Consider the following 21,181-nt stretch of genomic DNA (forward strand, 5'->3'; position numbering starts at 1 on the left):
ACCCCCCGTTGATAATTCTCGATCGTTGGCACGCTGATAACAATTTTTTTTTTAAATGGCACTTCATATCAAAAAGGTTGCCGACCCCTGTGCTAGACAAACAATTTCTGGATGTTTCTATTTTTTCTTGGTAAGAGTGCTCGTAAACAAAAGCCAACATTAAATAAAACCCATGCAAATCCCAGAATCAAAATGATAGTGACAAATTAAGAACAAGCTGTTCTTACAAAACAGAAATGTATTCAGTTAGCTTCCTGCATGAGGTGGTCTGCACAAGTTATTCACAGGATGCGAGCAAATAATTGAGCGACATCCTGTAGTTCAGTGTTCCTATAAACCTTAACATTGTATTACACTAGCGGGTTTGGTAAACAGTATACTGTTAACATTGTCAGTGCTGTGTCGAGTCACAAATATAAAGAGCTGTCTTCCGCAACTAATGGATTTCTTCCTTCAAATGTCAGTATGTTCTTAAAATAAAGGCTTATTTGTATACCAAATATTACCGTATTGAAAAAGAAACGCCACATTGTTAATACTGTCAATGTGCACTGTCAACTGTTCATTCTTCTGATCAGGAAGCTCTGCTGCATCGGTGGTGTGACTTGGTTTACCTTACGAAGGTCCTGGCAGACTTTGACTGCGACGTTTTCTTCCCCGAGTTTGACAGAGAACTCTTTAAACTACAAGAAGGGTGAGTGTCCATCTCCTCCCCAGACCATTATAGTGTGTGTTGTCCTGACCCCACGTCCAAACCGTGAGAAGTGACATTTAAAGTTGTTTTTAACCTCGGCACACTTTGCTGACGCCCCATGAGAAAGTTATTTTTGCCTTTGTTACAAAATAAACACCAGCACTACCATAGGACCGCAACGTTGGTGGTTTCTCTTGTTATTTAAAATTCTCTGCACTGAATTTGAAGACTAAATTACAAAAGAATGTACTAAAAGTAGATCATTCCCTTGTCTTTTTATTATTTGAGGCGATACATTACAACTTGTAATTAAAAAGTATTTTAATTGTTCTATGTCACTAGGTTGTATTCCCTAACAAATGTGTATTATGTATGGATATTGTTTATCTATTTAATTATTGTGTTTGCCAGTTTTCTGTTCTTTAAATAAATTCACAAAGCTATTTTTGACCTTGTTTCCTAACCAGATTTCCTGGTGTACCGAGGGAAATTCAAGAAGAGAAGGGTGTTAAGTACCAATTCCAAGTATTCAAGAGAGAGACCGGCGACGAGGTTTAGACATTTAACAGAGAAAAACTCAAATTCACTCATTACTTGTTCACACCTTTCAAGATCGATTTCCGAGTCAACTCATGGACAGGGAAAGCCAAAGTCTTGCTATCACTTTTTGTATTATACGGAACATTCCAGTGTTAATACTCTTTGACATGCCTGAAATCCCATTCTTGTTTTAAATTAAAAAAACAGCCACCCTGTGCTGTCACCTTGTCATAAATAATAATAATGGGCGTACTTTTGGATGAAGGTTTTATCTGTCTAGTTTTTTGTGAATTTGATAGTTTTTTTTCATGAAATGGTCAAAAAAAATAAAACAATCCTTCCTCATCTGGTTGTATGTGTTGCTTTTTGCCACTAGATGGAGGCAACTCAATGAGAAAAGGAATGACAGCTCACCTTAATGCTCCCGGGAACTGAATTAACCACCAACTTAGATTTCATTTAATTTCAAACCTTTATTTATCCAGGTGTATCCCATTGAGATCATTGATCTCTTTTTCAAGGGAGACCTGCTCAACACATACCCATATGCACACACACACACACACACACACACACACACACACACACGGGTTAATGTAAAACAAGGCGGTCATTAATGAAAATAGCACCCTGGGTCCTGACAGAGAGCCCTATAGGTATTGGATTTCATGTTCGCCATGAAACCCTTAGTCAAAGCACATCATCTTCAACTAATTACATTTTGATACAAACACTTTTGTACAAACAAGAAAACTAAGATAGTTAAACATTATTTCATGACATACTCCTGATTCATAACAATAAGAATATTTGAATATTGATATTTGTGACTTTTAGTCATTTATTTGGCACAGTTAATTTTCCTCAGTGGTGTCTTGAGCCTTTATCTATGGGATGTTGGGTTGAGTGTGTTACAGGCACCAATACTAGAGCGTCCTGTTGTTCCTATTTTTTAATTGAAAGAACTTAATTGTGAACGACAAATATTTGTTGATAATGGCAGCAGGAGAGCTCTTTTATGTAAGCAGGATCAATAATGGAGCTAACATCTTATTCAATGGAGGTAACATTGAGTTGCTTTATTATGGTTAATCTTTCAGTAAAAAAATTACTATTGGTTGAAGGCTATCATTATACTGTATGTTCATCTTCAATCTTGAAAAATTGCAAGAATGTTGAATGAATACAGTTGTTTCAAGGGTATGTTATGAATACATTTTAAATTATTTTAGTTTTCTTGTACCTTGTTAATAAAGTACCGCTATTAATATTGAATTAGTTCAAGATTATGTTTTACATTATCCCCACCTTATTTACTTTTTGAAGAAGAAGAAGAAGATGGACTTTTATTTATCCCCCAAGGGGGAAATTCAGTTTCCACTCACACATGCAGGTTTTTTTTATACAGGTACAGTACACACAGTGCACACTTTTTACATACAAATACACAGTTATATGCACACATGTGAGCAGTTGGGGGTTAGGTGCCTTGCGCAAGGGCACTTCGGCAGTGGCCCAGGAGGCGAACTGGCTCCTCTAGTTTCAGTCTACACTCCGTATTTTTGGTCCGATCGGGACGTGAACCGGCGACCCTTCGGTCCAAAGCCCAATCCCCTACAGACTGAACCACTGCCGCCCTGGGCATTGATTTTTTCATCAATGTGAGGTTTATTTTCCTCCCACATCATGGTATATTTGAGTTATCTCAACAGCTAGAGAGACAAGTAATAACAGAAAACCAATTTTCTAGCTTTAAGAGTATAGAAAAAGTTGAACTGCAAATGTTATTTTTTATTTAAAGAAACACAACACAAGTGCAATAACAATATTTGTTCATGTTTTTATTTTGAGGCGGAATGTTAGAGGTCTATTGAGGAAAACAAATATTAATATATATTGCGACTTTAAGTTTTCCTTAGTGGTGAACACAGTACTTTCCTTTGAGAAATAGGGACTATTTCAGTTACAAAAAAGTGTTTCTTTTTTTCCTGCATTAGCTTGTTTTGATGAATATACTTAAAAAATAAAAATGTAACTCCCATTGAGGAATATTTACTGCTGTAGTTGTCGTCCAAGTCCTGACTTCCGCTGGATATCATAGCTTTTAATTGCAGATGTCATCTGTTTCAGGTGAGATATAATCCATAAAAGCAATTTGTTAAGCGTGGCTAATATCAACCAGTGTCGTGTTTGAAATGAAAAAGTACAATTTATACTCCCTCTTATTAACCTCTCTGGCTTGTCTTCGTAATTCAAACCCACAGTGCGGCACGCCACGGCCGCAGAGGACAAGAGGACGGTGGGTAAGAAATAGAGGTGACTTGCATTTATACACCTGAGGCCTTGTCCCATCCTGATTAACTCCTTGTATTTATTGCAGAGCGAAACTCAACCTTGATGAGTTTTTAAAAAATGTCACGGATGTCTGTGTTTTAGAAACCGTCAGTACATCAGATGCGGTGTACTCCTGTTGTACAGCCCTCAGGGTTTCCATGTTATGAATGGTTTAAAAATGAACTCAAGCATCCATCTGCTGAGCACAAATTCATTACCAGATGCGCTCACTTTCGCATAATCTGCCCAGTGGCTATCACCATGACTACAGAGCCTTGCTGTTTGATGCAGGAAGTGGCAGATGGGCAGTGGAAGTTGTTAAAGTATATAATCCCCCCCCCCTCCTGTCCCACCTCGTCCCTCTGGACACACAAGTCCTCTCTCTGTTTTTGTTGTGACCCCCATCTTACACAGAGTAGGAACCTTCAGGCATAAAGTCATGGCTTCATTAGCCGTGGAGCCCACTCCCATTAAAGGGCACTCTTTCACATGCTTCAAGGGCTTTTGCTGGCTTTGAAATATTAAGACACATTCAAAACACAACCTTTTTGCAATGCCCTCCTTTGATTAGACAATGCTCAGTAAAATTGTGTATTGATTTTGTGGCCGACACTTAAGTAAAAGTGGGCACTAGCCCAAAAGCAGTCTTTTTACCTCTGAATGACGCACACAGACAGGAAAAGCTCATTAATTAAGCCAAATATAATCGAAAATCTATTTTACATGAAAGAACTGAAACTGCTTTTTGAATTAATATTGAAAAGTGCATTTAAAGAAACCGTTCAAATCATAGGACATTTTCCTGACTTTTCTTTTTCTCATCTTTCAATAGCATTTGAATTCCTTTAAAATTATAATGACATTTCTGTAGTGAAATGGCATATAGTGAAGTGTCTCCATCTGTAAACTAACAATACAAATCTGCCACTGATTTTTTCCCTGAGGGAAACAGTGCTGCCAAGAACATTGTGTGAAAATAAGAGACTTACACAGGCTGTAAATAAAAAGCTTTGAACAGGCTTGTTTGTCCGCAGTTATACTCATTACCCAGTTATATTATGCAGTGTTTTATTCCACAGGCCATAAGACTGTTAAACACCTGAACTAAGAACATCCATAACATTCACCTGTTTGTAACTTACAAATTATTTATTACTTGTATAGACTCTTATGGCACTACTTCCATTCTATTTTATTGTATTTACTTGCACTATTTTATCTGTTTTATTGTGTTGCACTGTTGGAGGAGCCTGTAAACTAAGATGTTCATCGTCATAACTACACTGAAGCTATGTACGAATGACAATAAAAGCCTTGAATTTTGAAGTTATTGTAATAAAGTGACTCGCAAATAAGCTGTAATACATTCTTTATTTGGCAAGGGACTCTCTCCTAAATATTTTGATGCCAATACATTTGTCTTACTCTCTGGGAAGTTGATACCTAATCACTCAACACAAATTTACTCCTGCAGTAAGTGTGATGCATTTAATTTGTAATGCCATCAGACTGAAATATTGTGAGTTTTCTTTGATCCGGGTGAATATTTTAATGTTCTGCATTTGGTGTTTAGATACACTTCATTATTACAGGAAATAAGGGCTTGTCTCATGACTCAAAAGTAGTCTGTTGATTGGATTTAAATTACTTTGAATTCCACCAGGTTGAATATTTTGGCAGCAGAAAGGGACTCTCAAATACTTAAGTATGATCCTTCATCCTAATTTTGCACACCTTAAATATACATTTAGCCTGTATTTACACCCATAAATCGAGCATACTGAGATACTTTCCAAAAGACACTCAAGTTAAAGTGGCATAAATAGATATATGTGGGATAAACAGATGTATCCCATTATTAATTAAATGTTTGAAATGGGTGCACACTTTAATCCTGAATAACATAAATAATAAGAATATTAATACACATCCAGTTTAAACTTTAATTCTCTTGATTTAATCCATACAAATGATGTCAGTCATACACTTTTAGAGGGGCGACAGGGTTAAAGATAGGTCTTTCACTACGTAGATGTAATTTTCCATAGCTCATCTCAAAGTCCTTTTTAGTGCCATTAAGGACCTCCAGACTACCTGTCCTTACGTCATACCCGTGCACCATCAGTCGCTGGATGCGATAATTCACTATCTGCGTGGTCAGTTCCAAAACGGTCGGAGTCTCTTTGATTTGCAACATGCTGATTCCAACACTGAGCAGGCCTTTAAAGCGCTCGGCCAGAATATCCTCAGGGTAGTAAAGCACAGCCGGGCAGTTGAGGACGATGTGCCGCAGCTCTGCCTCGGAGCAGCCAATGGTGTCCAGTGAGTACGCCAGGGTGCGGCGCATGCTGTCGGGGTTCAGCTCAGTGACAAATCCCCTGAGTTTGGAGAGCAGGTGGAGGAGCTCGGCGGTGCTGAAACCCTTGTCCCTCAGAAACAGCAGGTTCTCCCTTAGAACCTCAGGGGGCTTCATGAGAACAAACGGGTTCTGACTCAGCAGCTTCTGCAGCCAGATCTTCATGTTGGCCTCCTCCCCCCCGAGCTCCTGGTAAGCCTGCTGGAGGGTGCGCACCATCACCTCGTTCTGCTCCACCGGGCGACTGAAGCTCAGCGGAGCGCTGGCCATGAGCTTAGTGATAATTCTCTTGTTGAGGTTAAGGCTCTGGAAGAAAGTGATGTTGTTCCGCTGGTTGTCGTGGTGGCTGGAGGAAGTGAAGAAGGAGGCTGGGAAGTTCTCAATGATACCAACCAGCTCTTTGTGTTTCGGGCACACAGACATCCACAGCTCCCTCTGAGTCTGCATCTGCTCCGGCTGGCAGAGAACCGCCTCAGGGTGAACTGTGAGGATCCGGGCAATGACAGGGCCCGAGGCCCCTAAGTCCTTCAGCAGGTCTGCTACCTCCTTAGTGTAGGCTGGGCTCTGATGCAAGACCCAGCTATTTAGTTTCCGCACCTTCTGGATGTCCACAGAGAGATCGTAGAGAGCCTCCACAGTCTGCTGGTTCTCTGCTGGGATGAGTGTTGCACATGGTCTTATGTGTAAAGATAGAGCTGCGGCACTTTGGCATCTGAGGCACAGGGATGTTGCGATCAAACGCAACATTGAGTCATGAGGTAGATAACCTAAAGGAGCAAGAGAATTAATAATTTATAGCAGAGGGAGCTTTATGATGAGCAGACCATTACAGTGATACAGAATAACATATCAAACATTAATCAAACAATGGTATCAGCTGTGGTGATGCTCTGAAAGGCCAACGGTGTGTCACTGTCGGCCATGTGCTCCTATCAAGACAGGATACTACCAGATGTAAAATACTTTTGTTTCTCTATCCACGGAAACCTCAGGCAGTTGTACAACAATATCCTCTTAACGTTATGCAGTCAGGGGATTTCTCTGGGGCTTCCTGTTGTCACTAAGCCCCACAGATAAGAAAAGTAAATGTAAACAATCACAGTTGTGCTAGTTCATGTAAACGTCCCCCTTTAAAACAAGAATGCTGACAGAAATGTTTACAGAATGCTGACAGAAATGTATTATCTCAATGTATTTTCCACTAAAACACATTGGGACTACTACCTGTATTAAAGTGATTTGCTGTTTGTGTAGTGATGAAAAAGCCATTTGTAATGTAATCTCCATGCTGCTTCAACACAGAGTGCACCCAGATGTTTACATGTTGTGAACATCAACACATTTCATCAACCATAATCAACATTTTTGCACATCATGCATAACATTTACAACCTTCTAATTCATAACCAGTTATATATTACGCCCAAAACAGCCTTGCTCTGATAACACAGTATTTTATACTATTCTGCACAGCTGGTTCCAGATGTTTCACAGGGGAAATCATGATCAAACTCGTGGATGGTTCAACAACCATCAGCTAACACATTCAAAACTATAATGAGCAACCTTAGTGCAATTTAAGCACATTAAAATTGTCTCGATCTTATCAGAGTTTACGCGGATACCTAAATAGGCTACACTCATTCCGCAATTTCAAAATAAAAGTCTCCTTAAATGAAATGCTGTTTTTTAGTCATAGAAACATGCTAGGTATGTAGCCTGCTTGTTAGCTAACTAAGAGACAGTGGCCTCGCGGAACATCACGTAATTTAACCACATGGCTTAACATGGTAACTATCAGTCACTGTTGACAAAGTGGTGTAAATATGTTAAAGGTATAGCTAGTATTTTGGCATCTTTAAATGAAATGAGTTACCTTAAGCAGCGGTCAGAGGACGTGACGTATTGTTATGAAACTGTCTTCTTCTTCGGGTTTGAAGGCGGTTGGCATCCAGCTCAATGGTGCATTACCGCCACCTTTCTGTTCCATAGTGTGGATCAGACAGTACTTACTTCTTATTCTAAATCCCTCACAATAAAATGAGATTAAACAAAGACAAGAAAGAAACACCTAAAATCCTATAAACCCCCAGCAAATATCACAATGCCCTAACCTGTGCTGCCTCATTCATGCTCAATACTACCTTTAAAGTGACATCCTGTACTCCTCCCTCTATGTTTCATACTTTTACATCTCTTTACTGCGTACTCTATTGACTCCCAGACAAACCAGTCTGGTGCACTATTAATTTTAACATTATGTTTTGTGCACAGTGCCCTAATCTCAATCTGTTCAACATGGTTTATTCTCTCCTATTACAGACACTACACGACACTATTTTGAATTTGATGTAGATGCCTCCCTTTCCCCTCTTTTTCCTACCTTTCTTGCCACATTTACTTTCTCCCAGATTACACATTTGACCTCGGCCTTACTTACATGTATTTGCATTTCTACAATACCCTTCTTTAAAGGCCCCTTTGACAGTCCATCGGCCTTCTCCTTTCTCCTCACCCCCAATCTATCAGATGTTCTTCTGCTGATTCCAAGACCTTTTTCCGGTACTGCCACCCCAAATCCTGTCACTACTGTCCAAGGTTTCTTAGCACCATCTGTGTTAATGTGTTTGAAATACCCTATATTCATTGTTAACATAGTATTCAAATGCACTTTTTTAGGTATATCTTATTGTTTCCTTTCCTTTTAAGCCTCTAACAAATACAAATCTGTTTCAGGCCACACAAAAACCCATGGAGCCATCAAAGGAAACACCGCTGAAGGGCCTATCTTCAGATAATACACTCTTTAGCATCAACATTAACATCATTTTCTATCCGACCAAAGTTGTGTTATGAAACTGGTTTCCTGTTCTGCTATTAAGAGAGATCAGCGTCGTGCAGACGCGGTGTCCAATACTTGAGGAAAACACTACTAAGTCATCAAAAATACAAATGTGACCCTGAAATAACTTTGATTTCCTTTTTTTATTGCATCATGCACAATGTAGAAAAGTGTTAATTCATTGCATGCTCCCAATGCCCTAATGTATTCCTCCTTTCAAAGCTCTGCTCTTTTATTGTAGCCCATATGTCCAGTAGTGAAATATCTGTGGCAAAAGTCTGTATCTCAAACAGCAGTTGGTGCGCCTCCAAGCCCTGCAGCATACGGGGCCCTGATGAGCCTAATCAGTGCAGGGCTGAATTGGACTGAACACACGGAGAGTTTTCTCACAGTTGGTGCTTAATCATGATGCTTGATCACCAGCTCTGCAAGCTGTTCCCAGAGCCGCTGCTGCTGAGTGGGTAGCTAGGTTCATTAGAGTTTATGTACCAGTAAACAGATGATGCGCCTCAAAGGAAAACAGGTTGGTGCCTCTTTCCTTTATCCAATATGTTGACAGGAGTGAGCTGGTCATCAGATTGCACAGATATGTATGATGTGATAGGTAGATTGTGACCAAGCACAACACAGAGAAGAGACATGTGTTTCATGGGAGAGGACTTTATTTTGTGTGGAGCAGAGGCATAAAACAGCATGTAGGCCTGCAGGGTAAACACTGTCTTTCACCCTTCTTCTCTTTGCAGTCAACCTGTTAAAGTTTCCCCTACCTGTATCAAGTGTTTAAGCAAAGTCACGCAATCAAACACATCTGGCAATAGTGCTCCTGTTATTTCTGCAGGTGTGAGGAACTTAAGTAGGTTTTTTTAGGAGCCAACTCAAGCAAAAACATTTGGAAGCTTACTTGGCAAAGATAAGTAACAAATGCATAAAGGATACGGGCTGTATGCAGAATTCAAGTCCCCAGATCTGTTTGAGACTGAGATGCAATTACCCCTCTTATAAATATGATGGTGGTGTCCAATGTGCATAACTTGCCTAGACTTGTGACATGACGACGCAATGTACTTACTGTAACTTTATTGTGTTTTATAACACTCAAATGAAGGACTCAACTGTAACCAGGTTACAGCACCGTCACCAAATCAAAGAATAATAGCATAATGGGGGTTTTCCGATTAAATGTGGGCACAGAGATGTAAAGGAAGAATGAAAGTAAAAGCTTTTCCAAACTGCCACTGAGCACCACAAGCACAATTTGGTACCAGTTGTCAGAGTCATTGCAGATGCTCACACACACCGGGTGCTGCTTTGTTGAATTAAGAAATTAAATACGCCTCATCACAGAGGCAATTTTGTCCAAATACAATTAAAAAAGTAGTTTCTATTGTCCACTGCAAAGGCATCATTTGATACAAAGATTATCCTCCGACCCACTTCCTGCACTGTTGGTTAAAGTACAGGGTTTTCCCGACAGTGTACTCTGTCATATAATACTAGAGATAGCCCTGGGCATTTACAGACTGAGAAACCGAAAGAGATAGAGAGAGCATGCTGAACAAAAACAACACAGTTCTTGATAAAGGAGACTTTTTCATATTAAACTCTAATGTAAGAGTAAAATAACATTCTGTTTTACATTGCTTAGCATAAGTTTATTCTTTTGTTGCTCCTATTGTGTTTCCTGGTTGTACAATTTAAAACTAAAGGAGTTTAACCTTGAATGCATCACCAGTAAGAAATGTATATATTTGTAGTGTATTCTCATCTACATTTCATTAGCTGGAAAGAGCTGTTACACAAAGCTTCATAGTGTGAAACCGTGTAGTATAGAGCAACATTGGATTTGTGGGGACACCTTTACTTATTGGGCAGGAGATCGGGCAAGAGCTATTTATTATTAACAGATTATACTCTCCCAGCTATATTGTGTTATTAAAAAAGGAATTATACACTCACGAAGACAGCTACAATTTCAAATCTCAATATTAACCAAATAAAACACATTTCTTACGTGCAACATCATGACGCCACTTGTAGAAGCACAGATGACCACACATGTTTTAAATGGTTTAATATTCATTGAGTTGAGGCTATTTTGATTTTACAGTTTTTATGTTGCATATCATATTGCTCAACTGTTGCAAGGTATGAAACCATAAGACGCAGATCCTTTCAGCTGATAAATAAAACAATACTGAATGAGTCCTTTGTGTTTTCTCACGGTTCCAGAGGAATCACTGCCAGATAGATTACCTGATGTTTAGATGTAGTTCAGATTAGTGTGCTCAATGAATAAGAGCATGATGGTACATGCACTGCATACACGTTCAAATACTTGTTAATTGACCAGAAAAAAAGCACACATGCACATTAACACTCCCTCTCAACTGCTGTGAAGCGACCTTGCACGGTGACTGAGCGCTCCCATAGTGGAGTGAAAACCTGTCCTTCAACACAGTTAATGTACAACTAGGATAATCCCCTTTTCATGTTCTGTCTCATGGCTTATGTTTGTCGTTATTGGTTGTCTCGCACTTCAGACAGTTTTTAACATTAATGTCCAGTTACTTTGAGACGACTCCTGTCAATAACTTCCCCTGTATGTTTGGTGTATATGTGTATGTGTCTGTGTGTGTTCATTAGCCTGTCACTCAGAAACTAAGAGTGTTTGTGGAAGAATGTGGAGCAGGAACTGATATTAGCTGGAGGCGGAGCTAGAGGGACAAACCAAAGTGAATGAATTACAAGGCTTACAGTAAGCACACTTCCTTGAGGGTGACAGACACCATGACCTCCATTAGGTTCCTTGAGTTTCTGCTTCCCGTGCTCCTCCACATGGTCCTCAGTAAGGAAGTAGAGCCAGTGTTCAGAGCAAAGGGCACCACTATCGAGATGGGATATTGTTTTGGAGTGGATTATATTGTTGTTTATCGTTGTGCTCCGGAGGGAGACCAGCTTCTTGGCAACTCCTCGTCTGAAAGCCCATCTACACCTCCTGATGACCTCCAGGGTCGCATTCACATCAACAAAGTTCAGCACCTGCTTGGGCTCCAGATCAGTCAACTCACACACAAGGACTCTGGGATTTACAGGAGGGAATGCTGGCTGCACCAGACTCTAGAGAGCCAGAACACCCAGCAGCTCTCTGTGTGCGATAAGGAGGTTGAATCTGAAGAGATCGTTGTGAAAGAAGATGAAGGTGCCAAGCTTCTGTGCAACAACACTTCCATTGGTTCAGAAGGAACCTCCGTACGCTGGTACTATGAAACATATCCACTTTACAAGCCTATACTGTTACTGGATAGCAGTGTGGCTCTGGACCTTCTGGTGAAGGAGTTGCAGGGAGTAATAAAGGTCCAAAACAATGGCGCGTCCCTCTTGTTTGACAAAAGCGCATTAGAGAACAACAGCCACTTTTACTGTCTTGTGAGCAAAGGTAAGACTTGTGTCAGTTTCCAAAACATGCAGCTACAAGACAACAGTGAAAGCAGGGACATTTTTGCCACACAAGGAGAAAGAGTTGTATTAAAATGCCCCTCTGAAGGAACCAACCAGCAATGGGAGACCCCACTGGGGTTGTTCAATAGTAGCAACATGAAGATGAACCTCTCACTTGATGAGAAATCAGAGGACTTCTCTTTGGTGATTCCTGCCTTCTCTGAGGAACTTAGTGGGGAATATTCCTGTTTCTCCTCTTTGTTTGAAGTGCGGTACTCTCTGTATCTTTGCCCCAAAAATGAATCCCAAAATAAAGTGGTTTTAGAAGGCAGGAGCGTGTTGCTAGATTGTGATGTTGACAAAGAACATTCCCTAAGTGTGCAGTGGTACCGTCGAGAACCATCGGGCGAGAATGGACTTATCCACGATTCAAACGACATGAATGTTCCCGTCCCGGAGGATCTGAGGGGCAGACTGTCTGAGAATGGGGCCACGATGACCATTTCCAACCTGGAGGTAAAAGATGGAGGGGTGTACTGGTGTGTTGTTTTAGTGGGCTCTGTATTCCTGGATTACTATGATGATGGTGGAGAGGAAGACACAGAAGAAGAAGAGAACAGTGATGACACTTTCTGGGATGACACACACAAGTGTGTCTCTAAACAGGAGACCATTTTGAGAGTAATCAAGCATGTTACCTTAAAACCAGTGACTGAACAGCCAGAAACCTCTAATGTAACTGCCTATGCTGTGGGTGCAGGACTGGTGGGGATGCTGGTGGTTGGAGTGATTCTAGGGGTGATGTTTTTTATGAAAAACAGGAAGGCAAAGGCCTCCCAGAACCAGGGAAATACCGTGATATGATTCTCGTTGTACTCAAAGTTTTACTCGTAGTGATGAACCTGATTCTTAACATTTTTGCAATGTAGCTCTAAGGCATTTTAAGGGCATTAACTGTGCTCGGAAATCTGTTGAATAATCACTACTTGGTGATTGTGAAACAGTTGTAGCTACAGTATAGTTTCAGTGTCATGTTGATAATGTCCTCATTCCCTCTTCTTTTTAGATACATATGACTGAGACTGGGTTTCAAAAAGAAGAAGAATTTTTACACGTGTGTTTTTCAAAATCGTTTACTATTTTGTGACCATAGCTTAAACCATAGCTTAAAACATAAAAATCCTTTGTTACGTAAAAGAAAAAAAGTGTCAATGCTGTCACTCGTTCAGTGCAGCTAGTAGGGTGTAATACATGTTTTTACCTTATCTGATATCTGATCAGAATGTGGGATGGCTGCAATGTGACATGAAATGCTGAGTTTAAACCAGTCAGGCTGCTCTCTTGTCAACAGATTGCTGCATGCCAACAAGGAAATAAGTAACGACCGAAAAGTACCTAAAATCTTCCTGCCAAGAAAATGTCTAGACATTAGGCAACAGACAATTGTTTCACTGTGACACTATTTCTGCCATGCACATTCAAGTAATAAATACAACTACTTTTTTTGGGTTTTTACTTTTTAGTTGATTCATTCTTAGCATGTATGTTTGCTGCAGCAGACAGGAGTTTTATATACAACATCGACATACTATTGACTCGTAAAGGTTACACGGCATGCTAGCAGGCACAAAAAGAAACATTAGCATTAATTTAGAGTTCTTATTCCAATATCCACTCTCCTTAACATTTGTAAGGGTCTTCACCAATATCTGAAATATCTGACCCTGTGGCTGCTAAATGCTCCACAATGTTCAACAGCAAGTCACTAATTGTGTCTGTTGACTTTTTGGTTCTGGGCAGGTATAGTGTACAACTGCTGATGGAAACAAGATTGATGAGAGCAATAGAAGTGAACACAAACGGTGAAAGGTGTGTTAGGTTAAAAGAAATTGACTGTATATTAAAAGTAGAATCAGTCACCATTATGTCACCCATTGGTTTGTGGATGACCTTTTTAAGCTTTAAATTTGGCCATCAACAACTTGTTTTCTTTGGAACCAGAAGTGACAAGAGTATGGAGATAAGTTCAACTAAACGCTGAACATACATTTTAGGCAATCTAAAGGCTTAATTTATCTTTCATATTTTACACTGAGATGAAGCCCCTTCATCTTCTATTTACTCTAAATGGGACCATCATTTACAAATTTAACATGTTCCGAAAATATTGAATATCAGTACAGCTTTAAAGAGTAAATGTCCCTGTTGTTAACATGGAATGATGACTATGGGTGTCATTATGACTATATTATCTATGTTTTGCAAAAGATCAACAAGGAGATGGGTCATTGTGTAATTACCAAAAAGAAAAACAATAAAAAAATGACAAGACAAAGACATTCGATCTAGGAACAGCTGTCCTCTCTTCTAGTTTCTCAAAGCCTGCGGTGTCTTATGAATCTTGCATTTCTGTGTGTAAGTTCTCCTATCTTTGTTCAACAGGCATCTCATCCAACGCTATGCACATAAACTGCATTATTGAATCAATATCTGCTGAAACTCCTGAGCGCTGAGTAAGTTTAGAGTGAACTTCACTATTGATCCAATATTACAGTTTATGATTGCCAAACAAGAAATAGGATTAGAGTATACATAGAGATTGTATATGTTATTGACTAACTGACACTGTTCAGATTGATTCAACTGTGCATTTTATAATACATGATTGTATACAGTGAGATCTGCAGTTTATATTTGAATAAAATGTGTGCAGTTGCCACAGCGCCAGTGTGTCATGAATTTCAATACCTTCAAAGTGGGATCTGGAAAATGGTTTATTAGCATCATGTAATCGGATTTGTTCAGTTAGAAAGACTTCGAAACTGAGAGACAAATGCTCATTACTGTGATTATGTATTGAAGGTGGACCCTGACTTCCTCTGCAGAGGGGCCACTGAGTACTTCTCCGTCTTTGTGTTGTACACCGGGGCCATGAAGCCACTTTTCTCCAAAACTTAGCAATAAACGCCAACAAAGTGTGCTGCTCCCACTTACCTTACATATATACTTAGTGACAGACATATAGTGCATATGCATCATGTAGGTTTCGGAATATTGTCTGAAAGAGTTGACCATGGTGGACAAATTAGATTTTAGGATTTCTCAAGCATAACTATCATAACCTGATGTATATGCAGTAAATTATTCTGTGTCTTAGATAGCTTCAGGTGACCCTGAGAGGCAAATGAAAGAAAAAAATGCCTATGATCCAATTTGTAATTTTGATCTTTATTGTTTTGTGTCTTGTGTTCAGGACTTCTGACCGGGTAGAAAGAAGGTTTTATTTAATCTGTGCAACACAGTCTTGCCAGATAAAACTTGTTCTTACTAATCCAGATCAGACTTGGACATTGGATCCCCAGGATTATCTTACTTCCCTCCCAGGGCTTCCTTAGATGGAAATATTCTTAGTTTTATAGCCACAAGGCTTTCTTTTATTAAACCTTTAATAATAAATCTTTACAACATAATAAAATAGAGGAGTTAGTAAAATCATTTTATAAGCTTTTTAAATCCTTTCTTCAGGCGGTATCTAAACAATAAAATGTAATAGTAGATGACACAGCACTGCAACTGAAAGGAAATGTGTCCTTGGTGTTAAATTACTTTTGACATGCACGGCTGAAAATTACAGTCTGCACTGTTGCATAGAGGAAATGCAACATGTGAGTCAGCATCGAGCTGCAATATTGATGAGCCTGTTTGTTCTCAAAATGTTGCAAAAATAGTTTTTGGTGTTGGTAATGCAAAGCGGCACTGGTGTGAAGATTTCTATCTTGCGACTCAATCTCAAGATTTTGTCTTTCAGAAATATTTTCAGCTGCCAGATTGTATTACACCCACACAATTCAACTTTTCGAGCCCTGATAAATATTTACTTTCGTAAGTAGTGCCAATAAATCCAACAAAGAAACATGGTTTCTGTTAGGAAATATTTGCTCAGCTGCTATATAAAGCATTAACGCTCATCCATCGTTTTTCTTAATTTGATGTTGGCCAATATCTGAAGATGCAGCTGCAGGGAACAGGTGGAGTTTCTATGATCATAAACCAATTGTTTACCTGTTATGATATAATCTGTTCTTTTGTTTTATTTATATAAGGAGATATAATAGCACAGTGTTGACTTCCTATAGCAAGCTTTCCTTTGTTTACTGCTCTGTGTTCTTTGCCAACATTGTCTCCCGGCCCACATTTTTACAACCCTGAGATGAAGCATTTCTATTAAAAATACATGATGAAAGTCAACCAAATTTGAGAAAAACATCATATTTAGAGCTGAGCCATGAATGAATCACAACTTTGTTTTCAAAAATAGCTTTATTACAACATCTGTCATCATGAACACTCACAGGACAAGGTGAGCAATGTCTGTTGGCTGAGGAAAAAAGTCAGATTTAATATCAAAGCAAAGCTTCAAAATCTTCTAAAACACAGTAAAATAAAGATTAAGGATGAGTGTCTTCCATATTTGCCAGTTTGATTTCCATATGCCCCTCCACAGGCTTGATTGATGGAGAAACAGATGTGAAAGAGGAGCAGCTGCTTGCTGCTCTCAGGTGTAATTAAGAGAGGGCTCGGTCACACAAGGCCCCGGGGGGCCCGACAGAGCGCAGAGGAATCAGCACGCCTCAGAGAACAGCAAGATCCAGCAGCAGGCTTCCTTCAGCTTGTTACAGTGAGAGAGTTTAAATGGATCGGTTTAATTGTTGAGGCATCTCTCAGACCATCTGCGTGTGAGGGGGCGCTTGCTTCAGCTGCATGTCTGCCTCTGTCTGTCTGTGTGCTGCATGTTTGTCTTGGCAAACTGTGAGCCATTGCCGTGGCAAGCACAACCAAAGCTTGAAAAATAATCAATGAAATCGGCCAGGAAATTGTGCTTCGACAGGTTGTTGCCCAGAGCCTCTTGTGTTCACTTGGGCTTGACAAACTTCTGCAGAAAAACCCAGAGACATGTGACTAGACTCCCAATTTGAAGATTATCAAAAGTTTTCTATCACACACACACACACACACACACACACACACACACACACACACACACACACACACACACACACACACACACACACACACACACACACTGGCCCATTTTTCGCACCAACACAACAATGAAAATCACTGCCACCGGATGTTAACATGATCCCTCCTTGGCTCCCTCCCTCCCTCCCTCCCAGGGCACCTCTTTCTGTCCGACCAGGAGACCATGTTCTGTAGAATCAGCACGTCTGTTCGCTGCTCCCTGGTGGCTGCCAGGCGGAGCCCGCTGAGGCCCGATCTGCTGTAATTTCCCAGGCCCATTACTCCCACAAATGTGATGGCTGTAAGCCCTGTGAGTGTGAAACAGTTGGTGGGATGAATAGTGTTAGAATGCGAATGCGAGAGAGAAAGCAGAGTACCTCGCTGCCGTCCAGCCTCAATGTGACGGTGTGTGATGCTATTTGCTAATGGCACCAACTATGCACCAGAGATCACTGCTGATGGGCTGGATTCACAGCAAAAGTGTAGCGGGAAAAACTGTTGCAGAGGTCTTTGAGTCAGGATTAATAAATAAGAAATGTGCTGTTAGACGCTGGTGGGAGACGAGCCACTTGGGGTTTTCTTTCCTAATAGCAGTCTGCTCGCCACCCAGACATGTGGAGGTGTCTGGTTGGAGCGCAGCCACGCAGGAATTTATGTCTGTTATTTTCAGAGGGGCAATTCAAGCGAGACGGGGACCAATCAAACGCTCTCAATAAAACCGGCTTCCCTCTAGAAGTCTCAAAGGCTTTCAGTAGATTTGATTTGAAGTCTATAACTTAGAAACTAGTGAGCGTGGGGCGGAGATGCTGTGATAGACGCTCTCTGTCATATTGTAAAACTTAAACTCCCCCGTGTGATGAAACTGATGGAGAGAAGAAGGTGCAATCATTCTGTTTTTGTAATCCCCTGGAGTGATTGTGCTCATTGTGTGAGGTTTACAAGCAACATTTAGTTCATCTACCTTTTTCATGTGTTACTGTGAAGCCTCACAAGGGAACATTTTGTGAAGAAAGTGTTCTTGGAGGCAAAAGGAGCTTAAATACAAAATTCTTAGTCATGTAATTGACTCCTCTGGCATATAAGAAGTAAATGTGACTATAAATGTGGTGATGGGTTTCAGGAGAAAACTTTAAAGTATGGCAAAAGTTTTAATTTCATTACATGTCGTTCAGCTACCCACATCCATATAGCAGATAATTACAAGCCCTAGCTCAGAAGCAGAAATTTTTTTTTTGTGCACACAGCAGGGTACAACAACACAGTCGAGCCGACTTGCTCACTCATGTGCAGATGAAATAAAGAAAAATGGGTGATCTCTGTAGACAGGGGAGTGAAAATGAGACTATCTATATTCAAGAGATCTCTCGTTCAAAAACAATCACACAGACGTGCATCTTGAAGGCAATCCAGCAGAGCCACACCTTTGATGCACAGATGGTGTGTGTAAACTGTCTCGTTCCTCCTCCTGCTCTTCCTCTCCTCCATCCCTCTTTGCCTCTCTCATCCTTCATGTCCCACATTCTTCCTTCCTCTCATCATGCCGTGTGTCACTCAGCGGATTCGCTCACTTTGCCGGCAGAAAACCATAGGCTCGCAACCGTCCAGCCTAAATGTAATAAATGAAGCCTTGCAAAATTGGCAAGCAGGGTGGGAACACCACGGCTGGGTAAATGTTAGCTGAAAGCTTGGGTTTATAAAGACGGTGATTCTTGGATTTGGAGTTATCAAAGCAAACAGCCAGGCAGCGATGGGATTGTATACGAGCAAGACACATTTATGCCAGATGATCCTCTTCGCCCTAAAGAGCTTAGTGAACACTGATCTGAGGCGAGCCGGTCAGAGTTCTGTGGGTTTAAGGATAACAAGCACTCAAACAGACTTACATGCTAAGTCTGATTGGGGTCAGCTTCATTGAATTCAATCATGACCTCCCCATTAACAAGAAATATGGCATACATATTTTTTTATATTGATATAGCATATTGATACACATTTCTTTTGGACCTTCTTAGTGATTTGAGTGCAAAAGCAAAATAAAGAAAAATCACACAACATTAAAATATTAAAATATACTGTTTTACTTTATGTATATTGGAAACAAATATATTTTACCCCTAGCTAAGTGGTTATGTTACTTAAAAATAACCAGTTTTGTGTGTTTTCATTTTGTTCAGTTTACAGCATCAATCACTTGTTTCAATGAAACTTTTATTGTAACTCTTAGCAATTAAGGTAATAAGCAGTATATCCCCAATTAGCAAACTCTTTATTTGATTTAAATAATTGTGTGTGTCCACGATGTTAATATGGTCCAAGCTACAATAACTCTTAGATGACATTCTTAGATGTTGCCAGTGCAATACCAGTGAGAAAAAGAGAAAGTGTGCCCTGTGCTGGTTGTTTGCTGAATTAAATTTAGCTGTCTCAGCTGGCATACTAGTGGGTGAAATTAGATTTATTTTCACCTGCTTATTGCACTTATAGAGAGGGAGGGCTGAACAAAGGGCCAGCTTTTTTTTCCGCTCCATCAAATGAAACAGAGCGTATATGGAAACACTTAGTTTCCTCCACAGGCAACATTCTGCCTTAGATAACTTTCTTGTGAACGGCTTTGCCTTGTGACACGCTGACTGACAGAAAATCTGACTGACGGATCACCTCTGTAAAAGAAAACGGAAGGGGCAAAAGTTGCCAAGCAAGCCCAGGTATAGAAAAATAGTTTAAGGAAACAAGGTTAAAAGAGTGGAGTAGAGTGATTTCCAAGCACATTTCCATCCACTTTATGATGAAAGACTGCTGTCAAGTTAAGCATCAGATATGGGGTGGATCACAGAGATATTGGGAAGAAAGGGAGTAGATTGGTGAGGCATATTGAGATGCTGATTGTTCTGGAGAAAGAAAAAATGAAAGGCACTTGAAATCTCTAATGCGCATCTGATTCTGTGCACTTTGTGCGTGGTATGGAGCAAGTGTGGGTATAGCTAAACAGGGAGGCCCGTGGAGGATTCAGTTTTCACTCAAAGAAGATTCAACTTTTTTCTTATTGCCTGTTTCAAATCTCACCAAGATGGTGTGGGGGCGTTCGGTTGCTCGGAGCTGAGGAATCAATGCTGTAGGCAGGCAGAGCGAGGGATCAGTGCTGAGAGTTGCGGAGGACAGGACCCTCACTGGGCGTTCTGCAGCTTGTCGTCCTTTGTGTGTGCTTGTACAGGAAGACCTTCGGCTGATAATGTGCCTCAGCCCCATATCACCAGAAAAAAGCATGCTCTTTATTTGTGTCGGTGGCTCCCATTTCTGAGATCCTTTGTTTTGGTGTATTCCATTGTGTTGCCTTAAAGGTTTGCACAGGTTAGATGAGGGCAGAGAAGTTGGAAAATGTAATCCCCCTCTGATCTAAGGGTAGTAGTGATATTCATACCCCTTTTGTTCTATTAGTATGCATAACAAGTGACAGGTGGTGTGACAGGTGACACGTGCTACTACTTACACTGAACAAAAATATAAATGCAACACTTTTGTTTTTGCTCCCATTTTCCATGAGATGAACTCAAAGATCTAAAACATTTTCTATATACACAAAATAACCATTTCTCTCAAAATTGTTCACAAATCTGAAAAAATCTGTGATAGTGAGCACTTCTCTTTTGCCGAGATAATCCATCCCACCTCACAGGTGTGGAATATCAAGATGCTGATTAGACAGCATGATTATTGCACAGGTGTGCCTTAGGCTGGCCACAATAAAAGGCCACTCTTGCTTTATTGGGGGGGTCTGGGGGGGGTCCGAAAACCCTAGGGTTAAACCCTAACCCTAACCCTAACATGTCACCCATTGAGCATGTTTGGGATGCTCTGGATCGGCGTATACGACAGCGTGTTCCAGTTCCTGCCAATATCCAGCAACTTCGCACAGCCTCAGGGTCTGGGGGGGTCCGAAAACCAGTCAGTATCTGGT

At 40.4% G+C, this 21,181-nt stretch overlaps 2 protein-coding genes across 2 annotated transcripts; one reads left to right on the plus strand and one right to left on the minus strand.

Annotated features, from left to right (window-relative positions):
- Positions 1-5,491: 5,491 nt before the first annotated feature.
- LOC104942276 (transcription termination factor 2, mitochondrial-like) lies at positions 5,492-7,890 on the minus strand. Its single transcript, XM_010767479.1, has 2 exons — positions 7,801-7,890; positions 5,492-6,691 (listed from the first exon to the last, which is right to left on the minus strand). The coding sequence occupies exon 2, from the start codon at positions 6,669-6,671 to the stop codon at positions 5,544-5,546; it is 1,128 nt and encodes a 375-aa protein (XP_010765781.1). The 5' UTR covers positions 6,672-6,691; positions 7,801-7,890; the 3' UTR covers positions 5,492-5,543.
- A 3,634-nt stretch (positions 7,891-11,524) lies between these two features.
- LOC104942277 (uncharacterized) lies at positions 11,525-19,505 on the plus strand. Its single transcript, XM_010767480.1, has 2 exons — positions 11,525-12,747; positions 19,485-19,505. The coding sequence occupies exons 1-2, from the start codon at positions 11,554-11,556 to the stop codon at positions 19,503-19,505; spliced, it is 1,215 nt and encodes a 404-aa protein (XP_010765782.1). The 5' UTR covers positions 11,525-11,553.
- Positions 19,506-21,181: the final 1,676 nt, after the last annotated feature.

This window comes from Notothenia coriiceps, unplaced genomic scaffold (assembly GCF_000735185.1).
Source record: "Notothenia coriiceps isolate Sejong01 unplaced genomic scaffold, NC01 NC01_scaffold00004428, whole genome shotgun sequence".
Lineage (NCBI taxonomy): Eukaryota > Metazoa > Chordata > Actinopteri > Perciformes > Nototheniidae > Notothenia > Notothenia coriiceps.